We start from the raw sequence: 18,934 nt of genomic DNA, 5'->3' as shown, positions 1-18,934 counted from the left end.
TTTCAGTGCTTAGACAAGGACAGAAATGATGATGGCTTGTGTTTGTGTTATTTATTCATCACATTGTACTGAACAGACAAAAATCAGCTGACCTTGTCACATTGTGGGGACTCAGCTCTCATCATCGACATTTTTTTTAATTTTTAGTATTTATGTTAAAATGGTTTTCAGATGATTTTGCATTTGGGGTGCAAAACAGACTGGTAATGTATGGTAATGCACATTAAAACAGTCACTCCATTAATTTTGTATGTAAAACCTAACAACAGGACTCTATTCCACCATCAACAGCAGTCAACCCTTCACAAAAAGATTTTTTTTCCGTCCCCTGCTAGGCCCATCCTGGCTACTGTACCTTGACTTCTTCTCCTGTCAGGTATGTTTTCTCCTGTGGTCTTGTACCTGTCACAATGGATGAGGAAGAAAAACCCATTGCTAAGGTTTAAAAATATCTGGACCTCTACAAGCTGGTTTTCTTGGTGAGCCATAGCTGGTGACATTTATTCTTCAGGTGAGGAATCAAGTGAAATGTCACAAAAAGACTCCTGAATCCAGAGCAGATTCGCTTCCAAATGATCCCTCATATCCTGTTTTATATGTTGTATATTGTGCTGTCCAGTTGACATGAGATAATGGTTAAGGATGGGGTAAACCTCCAAACAATGTTACCTAATGTTATATACTCACATGCCTAGTGACACAACTGTCTGTGTGCACATGTACTTTGTAACATCTTTGTGAGAACCAATTTGAGCTTTGGACCTTGACAACGAGGACAGATTTGAAAAGCAAGAACAATTTGGCCAGTCCTCGTTTGTTAAAATGGCTGATTCAGACTTGGTAGAACTGACACGTGTTTGAGTGTGGGTACATGTGAATGTATAGCACTGTGTATGTGTTACTGTACTTTACTATTTCCGGGGTGTTTGTGTGTTTAAGGTGCACACAAGTCTTAAGCCAAAACTTTAAATCTTAACTCCCAACATCGAGCAGTGTGCCATAAATCTTCTCGACAGGTTTGTTGTGGATAATTGCAGCTTTTCTTCACTCTGAGTTTTTGTGTGTGAATGACCAGCGGCACGGAGCTCGTCCAAGACCTGCTCCACATGGGAAATTTCCCCACACAAGTTCACCGGTATATGATTGACTGCAGACTGCACAGCACCTTCATAACAGTACTGTGCAAGGAGAAGATACTAATAAATGCTTGAGATGCATTTAGCAAAACAAGTAACAAACAAGATGAAGTGAACGGAGTTCGCTTTTTATCATTATTTCCAGGTGACAGGGAAACAGATATGTTGACTGGCTTATGAATCCAAAAGCATTTTCTCAAGCTAATTAATAATTTTAGTTGTAAACCATGTAAGAGAGTTAAGTATTAAAACACAAGTGTCACAAGTCCGCCATCCCTTAAAATGAAATATAAAGCAAAATATCAGCTTACATAAACGTGTCTGTGCTTTGCCTAAAATTCAGATGTTTTGAGTAAAGCATGCAACTACTCTCCACCTGTGCTTTTACAGTATGTGCTTGTGTGTGGTTGTACTCCTGCAGCACTGTCAGCCAGTTCACCTGCAGAAATCCATTGGTGTACTTTTGATTAATTTGGCCATCAAGGCTTAATATCTCGGATAAGCCAGATGATTAATTGTAATATTAATTTCCTGCATTTATTTGATTGTTGGCTGATTTGGGTTGGCTACTTTTAATTTCATTTGAAGATTAATGATTTTTGAGTGAGCTTCTTGTTATGGAACTGGTTTTCAGTATTTTTACACTATATGGTGAAGTTAAATCTCAATGAGAATTGAGTTAATCTTCAAATACAACAATTCACTCTGCCTTGTATGGAATAACATTTTGACCAGGATCATATCATTTGATCATTTCGGTGTTTGTCTGCTTCCTTTCTCTCTGCCTGATGTGTTCCTACCAATAGGTTTTTAGAACCAAGTTATTTTTTTCTAAAACCATAGAGACGGCAGGAGTTGGTGATGGCTGATATCGCCGTATCGCCAAAAAGTGCAAGGGGCATGCAAGGGAGGATGTGTGTGTGTGTGTGTGTGCGTGTGTGCGTGCGTGTGCGTGTGTGCGTGTGTGTGCGTGTGTGTGTGTGTGTGAGTGGCTGTGCATGTCAGGCCAATGAAGCTTTGTGTTGACAATCCATGGGCTGAAGGTCACAGAGTGCTGTGACCTGTAGAAACACAATCCCAGTGACGGTGGTTGTATATTTCCCTCCATCACAGGGAGGCCGGAGAAGCTTGTTGCCTCGTGCTGCTGCTCTTTTTGAGGCTTGGGGCTCACGACACGGTGGGGCAGAGATAAGAACATGATCATTATCAACCTTAACCCTGTGCACAAACCACTTTCGCTTCTTACATTTCTCCACTTTTCTTTTTATCCTTCTTTCCCTCAGTCTCTCAGTCTGTCTTTGTGTCTGTCACTCTCTCTCTCTCACTCTCTCTGCACTTTCGCACAAACACACAAACAAGGCACAGCGACAATGCAGAGCTGCCACATATGTAGGTGAACAAGGTTTTCTCTCCTACACACACATAAATGTATTATGAACAGATGTTGTAATCCTGCCTGCATACGTTTGATTATGCATGTCTAGATAAACACATTCTGTACAGGGTATATGCATGGACAGGAGCACGTATCTGTGTGTGGCTGAGTAAGTGACAGTCTATCAAATCAAGACTGGCAGAAGCAGACTGCGCAATTAGCAATGTGTGGATTTGCTGTTTGGCTCAGTGATTGATGCTTGATATTTGTTGGTGTAAGTTGCCTGAACTTAACTTTATAAGATCCAGCTGAGCAGATCAATATCTTCAAGCTACTGCTTTGAACATACTTTGACTACAGTGGAGTACTAACAGCCAGCAACACTGACTGTAGGGAGACCTAAACACAATAAACATTTGGCAAGTTCTTAAATTATACAGGTTACAACCATATAGGTTAGTATGTTTCAAATCAAGCCAGAAAAAATAAAATCATTGCTGCATTTCCCTTCAGATTAATAAGATATGATGCTGCTTTACAACAAATAAAACAGAAGTCACACAGACTGAACAGTAGATTGTTTTGGTTCAATGAAGTTGATGATGTATCATTATTAAACTTGAGGATGTCAAAACCTTTCAGTTATAAAAATCACATATTTGAAATAAATGAAACAATCCCAGTCATATTAAAGGGTATGGCATTAAAGTTTTAACACAGAAATTTGAATCTTAGATCTAACAATTACACTCCTTTTTTTTTCCATACATCTCTCTGTGTTTATGTAGATTTATAAAGCCCTGGGAAAAGTGATAATTTTTTTTGCTCAGGTTAGAACATGCATAAACACATATTCCCCCACAGTTAGGTCTGAAACAACAGGTAAAATACCTGGTCAGGTCTGGTTTAGCAGCTTGGGTGATAATGATCATCTCATACGCTCACGCTCTCGTCTCCAGCCGCCTGCCACACAGTTTTGGTGAGTCTAGTGGTAAGGAGCTAAATTGGCCCCATAGAGAAAGAAAAAGAGGGAGAGATTGGATGGACAGCTTCACCCCATTCAGAGGTCACTGGAGACAAACAGTTGTTAAGATGACCACCATAGCTGAGTGTCAGTCACACCAGCCCCTCACTGAGTGCTGGGGCAACAGTGAGGGATTGAAATGGGGTTTTAAAAAAAAAAAAAGGAAGGGGTATGAGAGGGTAGAGAGAATAAAGTCTATGTGTGTGTGTGTGTGTTTGAGGGAAGAGGTAGAAACGAACACAGGAGACAGAGAAAGCAAGTGAACAAAAATGAGACAAGTCCGAGTGTGTGTGAGAGGGAAAGTGAGAGATTGAGACAGCAGGATACAGCTGGAGAATTAATGAGCAAGCCAGACAGAGTGAACATGTGAGGGGGAGTAAGAGAGGGAGGAGAAAGGTGGGAATGAAAGGAAAAGGTCAGTATGTGCACTGTGTCCTCTGAAGAATTTGTGAGTGGTGTTTAGGGATGGGAATCGATTATTATTATTATTATTATTATTATTATTATTATTAGTAGTAGTAGTAGTAGTAGCAGTAATAGTAGAAGAAGAAGTAGTTGTAGTAGTAGTAGTAAACACCCTATTCAAATTCAGTTAAGCTAGACAAGATGTCTTCTACTCAACAGTGGAACTGTGCCCTCACTAAAACATGACATATGGAAGGAGATCCCAGAGCAGGTGAGCGCCATTAAATCTTCCCAGAGAACCATGTGTAAAAGCTAAAAGAGAGCAATTTGATGTAAAACTGTGAACTAAAAAGCAAGCACACCAAAGGAACATCAAGGCTGCTGCTGGAATCTCCCAAAGCAATTAACACATTGCTGCCATTATTGGAGCTGCGCCTGTCTCTAGCTTTGTTCCAGAAGGGAACACCAAAAACATGTCCAGGACAGAAACCATTTACAGGACAACAGGTTCAAATAGCTGACTTAATCAGACAATGTTTTTCTAAATCATCTCAAAAAGCAAAATTGTCCTAAATAAAATAACCGAGAAGGTATCCATAAATGTTCATTTAGATGTGATATGATTATTTATGAGGAAAAGTCCCTCTGTGTATTTAGCATTCATTTTCACAACAAAAGTGAGAATTCACATAAAGATGAAGTGTGTAGTTTATACATGCTTTACACCTGCAGCTGTTCAGTCATAGAGGAAACTGGCGCAAGTAAAGTCTGTTGAAGTGATGAATACTTAAATGTAACCAAATTTTCATTACATAACATTTTACACAAACTCTGGCAAGTGTCATGAAATAGACACACTGATGTCAAAGCTGCAAAACTCTGACAGAGTCACTGGTGATATAACTTTAAATTCACGTTGATGTTTTGTTGTGGATTGCATCTTTAGGTTTTAATTGAAATTGTATCTTCAGTGGGACTGAATATTGTAAGCAAATTAAGTTAATCTTTCCTAATAACTTGACATTCTCTAAATGGAGGATGGATTGATTGTGTTTTTGTTGATATTTTGTAGATTGTTTTTCCAATTTCCTGAGGATTTACTGCCATGATGAGACTTTAAATTCCCCATTTGGCTTATTGATCCAGAAAGATTACCAGAAACTGGTACCAGAAACACAGATCATAATTTCAAGTAAAAAGCTACTATTTTATAAAAGGTTTAACTTGTTTTGTGACAGTGAAGATGTCACCATTTTTCAGACAGCAGGTATTTGTATAGCAGGTATCTTTTTTTTCTATTTTTATATTATTTGTATATATTGTTCTGTTTGATATTGGAGTTATTGTAATATTTTTATTTGATTTTCATTATACTACACTTTTATTTTGTTTTCACTTCACTTATTTATTCTAGAATTGTTTTTTTTTTTCTCTTACCACACACTATGTGCAATTTTCCTCTTTTCTTCATTTTCAACTGGGAGTTAAGTAACAGTAAAAATTTCCCTGCGGGGATTAATAAAGTTATTCTGATTCTGATTCTGATCTTATTTTGGAAAGGAAAAAGAGCTTCTTGTTGTGTGTTTTGATACACAAACGATATCTGAACTCTCGTGTCTGAAAGCAAGGTAAAACTTCACCTGCTGCCAGAGAGGCCTGATTTCAGGTAAAATTTCTGGCTAGTTGGATTTGTTCATACACCAACTATAGATTTTCCAGGCTGGATATATTGGTTTGCTCTGGCCATTCCACTCTGGAAACACCTCTTCTCCTGCCCGCAGGGATTTAATGGTGGAAATGTTGAGATAGCACACTAATGGATGTTTCCAGGCGCTACACGCCTTTCTTTGGGTGAAAAAAGGAAAAATGTTGAGTGTCTCCATCTCTCTCACTATCACTATCACTCCCTCTTTCACACACTTAGCTGCACACAAACACACAGCGATTAAATACACACAACTCAGCAAGACACGTTCATGATGAGCAAATGTGGATGCTCATTCTTTTCTCTAACATATATACACAAATTTTATATATAGGCACTTTCTCTCACTCAGTCACAATAGAGTTCACACAGAGGCAAAAATCCTCACAGCAGCACAAGAACAGCACAGATATATTTCTGTGTCATTGCTTTATCGTTCTCTCTCTCCATTATACATACACACACACACACACACACACACACACACACACACACACACACACACACACACACACACACACACACACACATATTAGATATGTATGTGTATTTACTGTATTGTTTACCATGCTCTTGGCACATGCAATATTTTGTTTACTTGCTGCACACGTGATAACCACACCCACCTGGCTGTGGCTTTTGGACCACAACCAATCAGTAAATATCTATTTTGGCAGAAATTGGCTTGGCCTACACTGAAAGGCACAGGATGAACAGAGGAATCCAGGGAAAAATCAATTTTGCAAGTTTTGAGCATACACATCACGGTGGCACGGTCCACAACAAAAACTTTTCTTTGGCACATGGTTCAATTATTTACTAAAGGTTACTGAGGATCTGAGACTAAACTATGTTATGTAATTTTTGAGATATCCTGCAAACTAACAGACAAACAAGCAAACAGGTCTAAAAACAAAATCTTTTTGGCAGATGCACCAAACAATACTTTCGTTCTTTCCGTCTCTGATGCACACATGCATATAGACACACACACACACACACACACACACAGAGCCATATCAATCAAGCTATTCCAGGAAGCCAGGGCAGAGAGTGGAGATAGGCAGTCCTGCTCTCGGATGCGGGTTTGCCAAAGAAAAGCTGTTGGCTGCTGCCAAGGTTGAGCGAGCATATTGAAAAAGAATGGAGAAGCAGACACTGCACATTGTCTGAAACTCTATCAAATGATTCCTCTGTCTCTCCCTGCACAGCAACTGTGACACAGTGTCTGATAATGGCAGACGCGTGTGTCTGTGTGCACCTGTGTGTGTGTATGTGTATCAGACTAAGAGTTGTGTTTGTCAACCAGTGTGTGACACAGCATAAGAACACAGCATAAGAATGCGCACGCAGCATCCATCTTCTCACACCTGCACTCACACCTCTTTTAGAGGCAAAAAATAAGCATTCATCTGTCGGAGAGAGTGAAATGGACCATATATTGCTACATTTCACACAAAATTACTTTCTCAATCATCACAAATAATCTGTCTGAATAGGTTTATGTCCAAATATTCATTTCAGTAGCACTTTGTGAATGAAAAAGGGAAACAGAGTTGCATGTGATCAATGAAAGAGCTTACTGAACATCACTGGGAGTTGAGGAGTATTGTAAGTGGGATTTTATTCGTGTATTTATTAGGTTAGGTTATTAGGTGGAAAGGTTTGATGAAGAGGAGATGAAGAGAAGCATTTTTAGCAGTGTCCTGGTGGAGACATTCGTCAGACAGCTACCATGAGCATTTACAGATTTCTGAAGGTAAGTGTTTTTCCCAAGGGCAGTCAGGCTGGTTGGGCAGGGGAAAAAAGGAGCTCTTCCTGGATGACTAAGAGCACTTCTTCAGTTCCAGACATATGTAAATGCATTTAAATATGCAAGTAAGAGCTGCCATAATGCTTATAATGAAAAAGTAACATTTAACTACTTAAGTAAGACCAAATGATAGAGCAGGTGATTAGATAAGTACATTACAGTATCATCAACATAAAGCTGATTTTGCAGATTCCATTCAATAATTTTTTGTCCGTCGGAGATCTGGGTTATGACTGTAATCAAAGGAGTTGTAGAACAGTAACCTTTTTACTTTGTGTACATTATTTTCAGGCTTGTGCACAAAAGTGGGGCTGTCTCTCCAGGGGTATACAATCTGTAATACTTTTCCTTCAAAACGTGTATGCTCTCGCAAATTTGTTGTATATAAATGTAATTTCTAGGTGACAGTGTAGAATTACAGGGCTGACTGGCATAACTGGGGCTTTCTAAGAGATATTCATTAGCTTCATTTAATTTAATTATTTGTTTATTAATTTCATTTTATATTCCATCAATCCTTTCTACCATCTGTCTTAGTCATGGAGGAGCAAGCACAGAGTGAGGCACACTCTTGAACCGTGATATCAAATTATCAATCAACATTGCATCTTCAGTAGTTTACGATCAGTCACTGTAAACATCCTTACCATGGTCTACTTTCCTTAACATCGTGCACTTCCTTTCTAACTGTATCTGTCTGGTTTCAGCTCATCTTTGTAATGGAAAAACAATATTTTTATCTGGGAAGTTAGTATCACATATCAGTCTAGTGTGCCTTGGGCCAGTGTCCAACATAAGGGAAGCTAACTGATATACACAGCATTTAAGGGTTAAATAATGATCTTAAAGCAAAGATCGAAAAGAACCAGTGAAAAACACAATTTAGAGAAGCCTGAGTGTCAGCTCTTTTATGTCCACTACAGTTTTTCACTGTACATTTTACTTTGTGTTTATTTTTTTAATATTATAAATGCTATTATACTTTTATCAAGCCATTAAAAAATGTGTTTATCTAAAACACATTTAATTATTATATCATTTAAAAAGTAATTTCTGTACTTCTCCATTTTTTTTTTCTTGTTTAATTATATGTTGTTAGTAAAGGGTTTTGATGATGCCTCAGTGTATGGATGGTGACACATACCATCTGCTGTTAACGTCATCTTCTTGGAAACTACAGGTCTCATAAATTAAATGGGGGTTTATATGTTATACCATGGAAACATGTCAGTCATCTGAACTAGGCTCAAGCTCATATTAAACACATAATACAGGGATTCTACGTATGTTCCTTTCAGTTTTGCTCATCATCTAACTGCTGGCTTACCTTTGTTGCTGACATTTGGTAACCCATAGAGACCTTTTATCAGCTGCTGACAGGTGCTACACTATAGTATCCTCTCATCTCAGTCTCATTCACACTCTCATTCCTGTGCCTCTGTGTGTGTGTTTGTGTATTGGTGTTGGCGTCAAAAAAAAAAAAAACTTGGGAGATGTGGGTGTCAGTGTCACAGTGTTGGCAAGAGTGTGAGTGCGTATAGTGACGGCCTCAAAAGTGTGTGTGTGCATGCCTGATAAAGTCAGCGACAGAAAAATACATTAAGCTTACGCTGTTATCTCCCTTTTCAACTTTCTCCATCTGCCAACAAACAATACTCACCTGTGCCAGTCACCATCTCTCATGTCTGTCCCTTCATTTCAGTACACAGAGAGACACGGGAAGAGAGGAACAATAAAAGAGAGAGCGGGGAAAGAGAGAGACAGAGAGAGAGCTCTATGTGCCCTACAACATATTGTACACACAGATAGGGCTCAAACATGCCATGACATTTCATTAGGGAAATTTTTCAACTTAACTTTCAATTCTCAAATGTCAACACTACTGCGCCTGTCTGCAACTGTTAGGATTTGTCCTACATTTATTGTGTCAATCCCGTCTTGTGTAGCTGTCTCATAACGTGTCAGCATCAATTAACCAGGACAAAGTCCTTGTTCTCCCCAATGCACCGGAGACAAAAGAGTTCTGACACTCATCCCTCATTCATTTTTTGTTGAAAAAATGTCTCAAGTGATCCCTGAAAAGCAGCAGTTTTCATAAAACAAGTGCACCAACATGCATTTACATTTACATTTGTCTGGCAGCAGAAAGAAGCTCAGTAGTCTGAGCCTTGGTGGCCTTGATCACAGATTCCATGTAATACAGAGATACTAGGAAAATAAGACCTAAATAATGAAATAAAGAAGGTAGAAAAAATAATATCAATTCTGTTTATACATGACCTTAGTACATGCAAGATCAAATCTCTACCTTGGAAAAAATCAACATGCTAACATTCTCACAGTGACAATGTTAGCAAGCTGATGATTGGCAGGTATTATGTTTACCATGTTCAGCATCTTAGTTCAGCCTGTTGGCATGTAATATTTGGTAATTAGCATAAAACACAAAGTGCACAGTGGCACTAGACGTTAGGTAGTAGATGCTCAGATATTTGACTGGACAACTGAAAAGTTCGATGTGCTTGTGGAGCTAGAAGGAAAGTCAGACCAAAGTCACTGGGATATCTGAATCAAATTTCATGGTGATCCAGCCAGCAATCCAGCCAGCAGCTGTTTGGGAAAGGGCTGTCTGCTGGACAGACAAATAGGCAAGCAGACAGACAGACAGACAACACTAGTGTGACAACAAAAAAAAAAAAAGATCAGATCAATGATTTACAATGAGCAGTAAACTGTTGCAGCAGTGTGAATTGCCCCATCAGATGCCTCTGGCAGAAAAGACTGGATTGGAAGTTTTTTCTTCAGTTATTGCTCCAGAAATATATACAAGAATGAGAAGGAAGATGGTGCATCTCCAGTTTATGTACACACAGACCCTGACCTCTTCATTTTAACATCCATGATCACCTCCAAATTCTCACCCTTTGAGCTCATTTGTGTCTTTGATTTGTTGTTATAATTCCAATAAGCGCAGCACAAAAAACCCTGTGTCTTTAATTGTAACTTATATCTTCTTTTGATGTCTCACAAAATTACTATACCTCCAGCACAGCAGTAGCGGGAAGCAGAAATAGCCTCACTTAAAGTGTCTTCCACTACACAGCATTCACCAGTTTCAAGGCTGCTCCTCATGAAAGTTTAATTTGAACTGGCTTTAAGGTGCACAGATTTTTTTCACCATGACTGGAGCAGTAAGCACAAGGTTTCTAAAGGAATATTAACAGTTAATCACAGCATGAGAATCTAACGACATGACTGAGAACATCATATCGAATCTCAGTCTCCACCAAGATACAACTTATGAGCCGTCATGTTGAACGCAAGTGAAATTGGGCTAAAAATAAATAGGGGGAACTAAATTCAGAGTGCAGCTACCCAAATAATTATTTCACATATCTCTCTCCGGGATTAAAATGTATCACTTTAGAGAGACCTTATTTTTTGTGTGCAATTCCATAAACAAATATTCTCGGGTGGAAAAAATCACCTGCTCATTACTTGTGTTGTTTATCCTTCATGGTTTATTTGACTAATCCACAACGAGCCTGCCAGATATTTTCTTACTGTAGACTTGTTTACAGTTTCACAGCTTCCTTGCACAGTGTATGAAACAATTCTCATTAGAGGAGAATATTAGAGTATTTCTGTTCTATCATGGTCATTTAAGTTTGAGGGAACTGTTTTCTTATACTGTACTCCAAATCTATTTCTCTACTGCTTGCCTCAAAACAACTCTTGAGGACACGATAGACAATCTTTAATCCAGTTCTCAACTCAGTGTTATTATACACAACACAACAGAAAGTGCTGCTTATTATATGTGTTGGCTCTTGTTCATGGTTGTTTGGCTTCATCTTTCTCAAGGATGCCAGTAACTCTGGAGGACATGGTGCAACTTAACTCACCTCTCTGTAATTCATGCTCACCATTCACTTTGGTGCCGGTCTTTTCTCGATGAAAAGCTCAGGTTGTGCCAGCCTCTTCCCCCAGGGGCAGGTCTGAATGGAGCAGTGGATGCTGGTGCATGTGTGAGACTGAGAGGAGAAGAAAGGTTAATTGGTTTTGCTGACCATCTGTCTACAAAGGAGGAGGCAGGTAGAGACGGCACACCTCAAGTTGAATAGTAAGGGCTAGGATTTACAGGCACTGATTGGCAGTGACCAGCATGGTCACCTGTCCTATTAATAGAGCAGGTTCATCTCTCAGATTAATTCATTCCTCCTTTTTATTCCCTTCATCCTTTCTCTGTCTGCCCTTCTGTGTTTTTCAACCACCTCTTTCTTTTGGCTCTTTGTGTACCTCATACAGGTTGACTGGTTGACAAAGTATCCTCTATATCCATCTTACTCCTCTTCCATCTCTTTCTGTGCCCTACGCTCTCAACAAGGTGAATCAGCTATAGATATCCAGCTGAGAGAAAAGGAGAAGTAGCTGAGAGTTGCATTCAGCTCGTCTAAAGGCTGGGCTGATTCCCCCAGGGCCCAGCTGTACCTGTGAAAACCGGGGAATCTCTCTGTGTGCACTGCTGAGCCAAAAGTGCGTGTTTCCATCAAATAAGAGTGCCCACTCACAGAGACAGAGCGAGAGAGAGTGAAATGCAGAGAGAAAAACAGAGACAGTTATCGCCTACTGTAACACCCCATGACTCTTTTATGTGCAAGCTGGGACATGAACAAGTCACCTCAGTTTGATAAACTCAAGTTATTTCTGTCAGGCAAGTTGATATAACATACCTTAAGGGCAGCAAACTCAACGTCATAAACAGAACGTGAATTACTGAGCACAGTGCTGCAGCTTTTAGCTTCTGAATTATGTTTGGGAATGAAAACCTGTTTGTTGCAATCCTGATAAAACTGGCTTTCCTCGTTTATAGCCGCTTGCGATGACCTTGATGGTTTAAGGTTGAAAGATAGTGCCTGTTGTGCACCAGAGAGTGTGAAGAAGATGTGTGAAAAGAAAGACGAAGCAAGTTAAGCAGACAGGCTCAATACAGCACATAGAATCTATGGGAACACAAAACTGCTACCTCTGACCTTTGGCTTTCTGTTGCGTATTTCAATGCTGTTCCCTTCCCTTTTCAGGTCATGATGTGGAATAATATTTTAGGGTGTTGGGCCATAACTTCCTAAAAGAAAAAACTAAAACTTTCCTAAAAGAGAGCGTGGTACATAAAATGGGATCTGAAACACAGATTAGACCACTATGAATTCACATTTTTATCCCTTGTATACACCTACTGCCCACTGCACCCCATCATAATATTATATTCATGAATTAGTATGATTATATGGCCAGTTGCACATCTTTTATCATTTCAAGAGCAAAAGATGTTCAGACACTTCACAGACACTTTCAGACTTACAGACACGTTACAGTTGTTCCAGACTAAAAATGCCTTCTCCACAGAACTGGAAGAGAAATACTAAAGGGAGAACTCTTCTTCATGGGAGCTCAGACAGTTTATAAAACACTTTAAAAAAAATAGTCATCTCACCACAAGAACCAAAGTCACTAAATTATCACCTACAAGCTTCATTTCATGCACCTGTGTTTCAGCAAAGGCAAGAGAGTCTTCATGAAAATCCACAAGTATTAAGTAATTAGTAAGTATTAAGGTGCTTCATCTACCAGGCTCTATGCATATAACATAATATATAGAAAATATATTATATATAAAGATAGAGAGAGAAAAATATAAAGATATAGAAAAAAATCTATCTCTGAAATGAAGAGATAAAAATACACAAATCACGCTAATGTCATGTAATACAGATTCTGTTGTCATAGAATTTAGTTGGCCTGCAACTTTACTGTTCTGATTCAGTCTCACCAGTCCTGTCAACCCTTTTTTCCAGCTGTTTTCAGTGATAAAGTTCTATTAATCCCACTGTATGCTACCTGCACAGCACCAAATTGTGTGTACATTGGCGATGATTTGCTAACATATTTGCCATCAGAACTTTGTATGGTGATAATGTGTCAGTGTACAGTAGCTTATTCCAAGAGGCCAGAAGAAACTGTTTTAAGAAACTGTTTTCATAATCTGACTCACAGAAAAAAGTGATATGGGAAAAGGTGTCTTATGTGCCCATCTCAAAAAAATGTTATTACACTTTCTTGTAACACTGCACTGTGCACATATTTCAGCTACACAAAAGATAAAGTGTCTAAACTGTAAATTGTTATCTAACATTTGTTTTTGGGTGAATTCCACAATTCCTTTGAGCCTTTTTTCTCCTGCTGCAGTAACCCTCCAATCAGCCCAGAGGCCAAACATAATTTGCTGTGCATTTGTACATGGTCACTGTTATGAAATTAACCTGCTGCTAGACAGCCTGTGATCTTGTAAAATAATATATAATTATTGCAGCAAACAATTATGGACTTGCAGAATAGATGCAAAAACAGATTTAACAGAAATCTTTTATTTTAAAAACCTTTGCAAATTTTGGAGACTGTTTCTCTACTTACTGTATTCTATGAAATCTTGTTATCAGGTACTGTGTTATGGAGAGCCAATGCTCTATAAACACTTTATCAGCACCTTTTTTTTTGAGAATACTAATCAACAATGCATTTCAGACACCTCAGAAAACACCATAATGAGTATTCTGCACAATTTAAATATCTCCCATTTTCTGAATTACAGCATGCTGATGGACAAGCATTCTGCAAAACCTGCACAGATCAATTCCTGCAAAAACCTGGCTTTGCCTTCGCCAGACTGGGAATACATTTAGCAGGTACATGTTGGAATAATTAACAGTTTGAACAGAAGTTTGTTATTCAGAATGTGTAAAAATTTCCAAAGTGTTAATTTGCCTCTGAGCACGGCATCCTTTCAGGTACGTGGACTTGTTGAACTATTCAGAATATTAAGAAGACAATAATGAAGCGCGGGCTCCACATGAATGCAACGATAATGCCTCTTTCTCTGTGGCATTTTTTAAAATTAATCACTTAAACAAGCCCCAACTGTTTTCTGTAAATATAATGTAAATTCACTGCAGTTTAATTTAACCCTTGCATCACATTTGAATACTGCAGTTAACCGCTGCTGGTTAAAGTACGTTCATGAGTTAATTAGACAAATGTGATCAAAGTCAGACTTCAGATAAATATGATTATCATATTTAATTGTATATTATGTGCATTCTTTTAGTCTATCTACAAGCAGTGCAAGATATATATTTTGCCATTTTTTTAAATTCAACTGAGCAGACTGAAAAAAGTCTTACACTTACATAAAAACTGGCTTGGTGACATTGAGGATGTTTTTATGCAGTAAGGACAGGTATGTATGAATACTGTCGACCCTCATTGAAAAGCTGTTTATTATGAGCTGCATTTATGTACAAAACGTTCACATTTCTAAGTAGCTGCTATCAGGGTCAGAGTTGTATCATAATGTATTTAGTCTGCAACAGCCTGAAGGTAAATTAAGAAACCAATCTGACAGATTTCACTCTTTTCATTTTAAAGAGCATCGGGATCATTTATAGCACCTGCGGTGGTAATCAGTAAGTGACAAAAGAGAGAGAGAAATGATGGAGGAGAGAGGGTGGAGATAGTTAAAGACGAATTAACAAAACAATTTGCACATAACACAACAGTGATTTACCAGTAATAGTAATAATAATCAAACAATAATAATTTGATTTCAAGCAGAGAAAAAGCCACCTCTCATACGAGCCAGTGAACGATAAGTTGCCGGGTGAAATGACAAAATGACAGTTGTTAGTGGGTGTTATCAGCAGTAACTATTGCTAATCAATGTTAGGGCAATTAACACTTAATGTAAACACATTGTTTGTGTTTTTACAAGAAAACCCCACAGGGCCCCACCAATGTCCCTAGTGGTCTTAAATATTCATCTGATGGCAGCAAACATGATATTATGCTAACTCACAGCCATGTGATGATACAAAAACAACTAAAGGCTAAAACTTACAGTGAATCATTACCATTCTAATGATCCATGTAGAAGACCTGGAAAAACAGGAGCGTCAGTTTTCATATTGCAGGGTAAAGCTAGTCATCCCTGACACCATACAACATAGTATGGTAAGGAAACATACATACGAATAACAGATGAGATATTTCCCGTGAAACCACATCATACAATACTTGGACAAGCAAGGCAAAAGTTTACTTTAGATTTACGCTAGCTTGTAAGTCACATCAAACAATATATTTAACTTCTACATGAGAAAAGTCTTTGAGAAGGAGAAACACACTGATGTGTTTGGCAAAGACAATGTTAGTAGTTTACATTAGAGAAAGACAAATCCACAGCTAAATCCATTCTTTGCTTTTGCATTTTTGGTTCTGGAAAGGAAAAAATCTGCAAGTGGATATGTAAAGACAGAAACATACATGATTCATCCAGTGTCGGAACTGTCAGAACTGGGCTTAGCATGAATCATTATACTGCACTATTTGTGTACGTGCCATTCCCAGTATATACTTGGAGAAAAATACTGACAAATATTGGATCCAAACTGAATCGATGTCAGGTCAGGTCTGATGAAGATCGAGCTGGAATGTGATCTTTCTGGTGTGTTGCAATAAATCGTGGACAGACAGGAAATAATTTGGGGGAAATGTAGGAGAAATCATTCAATGTTACACTGCAGTGATCCTGTTATGGTGAGAAATGGAAACTGTCCCTGCCTCCAGACCTGAATTTGAAGTTTTATAGTTTATTTGTTCAACTTATAAACTCAATCATATGATGTAAATTAATTTAAAATTAATTAATCAATGAGATGGCTGTGAAGTAACATTTCACTGGTAATTTTCTCTGGAAGGGGAACATTAAATACAGTATCAGGCAGACTCTCCATTACAATTACTCTAAGCTCAGTCTGCTATTGATTGTCAGGGATAGTAAATATGTGGACCTGCTACATCCTCTGGACTTTCAGTTTTTAACTATTGAGAATAACTGGAGTATAAAAGCTCTGCCTCTATCAAATTCTAATAGCAGACTACACTAAAATTAAAACACTGGCAAGGCAGTTGATATGAGGAACATCACTCTGAAACATTTGCTGTCACACATTTTTACTGCAGAAAGAGTGGCCATGATTAGTATATTATTTTTTTATCCCTGTTATCTCATAATCACAAATTGATTATCTTAGTTTCAGGATATATTAGATTTTTTTTCCTGATAACTGTTTAATTATCTCATAATGATTACCAAAAAAGGGATTCTCAGGATCATGACGTAATTAAATCATTGCATGACTAAATTAGAAACTGGCATGATGAGACATGATCTCTCTGTGACTTAGGTCAGTCTACATTTTGCTACATGGTCTCTAATGAAGACAACAGCAGTGTGGTAAAAGGTGTGATCTATTTCTAGGTAGCACGCACAATTGATATAAAACTGACAACCCGATATGGGGCATGACAAGTGAGAAGTGTGACAATGCTGTATTCATGTATTTCTAACAAACAGAAAAACAAAAAAATTGGGACAGAAAAAAATTACCTAGAATATAGTTTAGTATCTTGAGATAATATATTAATGTAGTCATAGTTTTGATAATAGTGGGCAGATGATGGCACTTAAAACCCCTCAATCACAGGCCCTCTTATATTCAAGTTGGAGCTCTAATTGCAATCATTGTACCACGCATTAACAATGCAATCAAGTAATCAACCTAAAAAATAATTCTAAATCAGAAGAATTTAAACTAAAACAAAAAACTGTGCTCTCAGGGAAGAAAGAGTGAGATGACAATGCCAGACGTCACTAAAGTCGGTTTATTTGAATAATGAGGAAAATAAATCATCACGAGAGAAAGAGAAAATTAAAGACATAGAGAGGTCTAGTTGACCTGGTTTAAAATAATAGTCAGGGGTTCCACTCTATGGTGTTTCTGTTTCTGTTAACAGAATTATGGTTTTAGCCATGCAAGTGTCATGGCTCTAGGAATGTGCAATGTAGGTCTGTCAGGCCCCTACACTGGTCCAGAATTAAATACCTCAAAGACCACTGTCTGTGTGAGCTTGTTGGCATGCTAATGTCAGGATTCAGGTCAAAGCAACACTGTGTCCAAGTACAGTCACCAATCACAAAATACAGAACATATCTGCAAATTGTTCTGTGACAAGCTATTTCATTTGGTTTGTTAGGTTAGGGAAAGACTGTGGTTCTGGTTATTAAACATCGAGAAAGTCCAAACCGAGTTGAAGCCCAATACAGAAAAAGTTAACTTTATTTCAATTTAACCACATACACACAATCTTTCCCTAACCTTAACTAAAGTGCTTTTGTTGCTTAAAATTAACCGCACTTGGAAACCAAGATACAAATCTGTCTGCGCCCCAAACATCTCCCTACAAGTTGTGTGTGTCACAAAGAATTTACACTTCCTACATTAAATTTTTTCCAGGCAGTACCAACATTTCATTTGAAACTCATCTGGCAAAATGAATTAAAGGTCTATAATCTACCAAAATAAAAGTCTTAATTTCTCTTGTTTACTTTGGCTTGTTCTATTCTGTTTATCAGATTTCTGAATAAAATAAGACCAATTCTGTTCAAGTACACTGCTAGAAATAGCACTGACTTTCAATAAGTCAGCTATTGTTTTTTTGCTTTACGTGGCTCTTGCCAAAGTTAACTTCTGAAGTGAAAGAAACTATGGAAGCAAATTTCTAACATAATGTCTATGACATAATTCTATTAAAAGAGATATGAGGAGAAGTATTTGGCAATAATGTACTGAAAAGCTGTCAAACTTGAAACACTTGTATCCCCCACCCACACACATGCCTCATGATCACTGGTAAGAAATCTTCTTATATCTCACAATCATTTCTTTTTTTCCTGTCAGATGAAAAGGAATTCTTGGCAGCACCGATGCTTAAATTTTAATAATCTCACCTAAACAGCAGGTAGAGCGGTGAGCATTTGATTTAAATGCCACATTGCCACATTCAGCACTGGTCAGTGACTCTGGGGATTTAAACGCTCCTTATCAAATATAAATAACAGTACTCTGCCATTAAGGCACATGTATGATTTAGATGGATGTGCCTATTAAACAGTAACTTAATGAAGTGTCTTTTTCTACAAAAGGTTCAGCAATAAAATAAAGCAAAGATTTATTTTCGTTTATTACAATAAATTATTCATTCTATTTCTCCCTCTCTTTCTTCTTCAAGAATCCAATGAGCTTTTGTTGGATCTTAAAGACAATGAGAAGTCTGTGCCAAGTCTGGGTCAGATTCACCCCAGGGAGAATCCAGACTGAGGAGTGTTTAACGTGTTTATCGTTTAGATTATTGTTGACTTGTTTACATCAGGCTTTCCAGTGATGACTCATTAGTGTTGCAGCAGCTGTCAATAGCTCCACTGAGAAAATTTCATCCTACTGTCAATATAACTGTCTGTTTCTGCTATTTCCACCATTAAATGTGTTTTTGTTTGTCTTTACGTGATTTAACATTAGTATTC

The 18,934-nt window shown here is 38.0% G+C and overlaps 1 protein-coding gene across 1 annotated transcript in view; it reads left to right on the top strand.

Annotated features, from left to right (window-relative positions):
• The window catches only part of LOC121191012, a 28,537-nt gene extending 9,806 nt beyond the window's left edge, over nucleotides 1-18,731 (top strand). The window contains exon 7 of the mRNA XM_041052056.1: nucleotides 18,643-18,731. Coding sequence (XP_040907990.1) covers nucleotides 18,643-18,731 — 89 coding nt within the window. The remainder of the gene's footprint in view (nucleotides 1-18,642) is intronic.
• The last annotated feature ends 203 nt before the right edge of the window (nucleotides 18,732-18,934 follow it).

The sequence above is a fragment of the Toxotes jaculatrix genome, chromosome 12 (assembly GCF_017976425.1).
Source record: "Toxotes jaculatrix isolate fToxJac2 chromosome 12, fToxJac2.pri, whole genome shotgun sequence".
NCBI classification, from domain to species: Eukaryota; Metazoa; Chordata; class Actinopteri; family Toxotidae; genus Toxotes; species Toxotes jaculatrix.
Note: the sequence above shows the minus strand (reverse complement) of the source record. Positions and strands in the feature narration are given on the sequence as shown.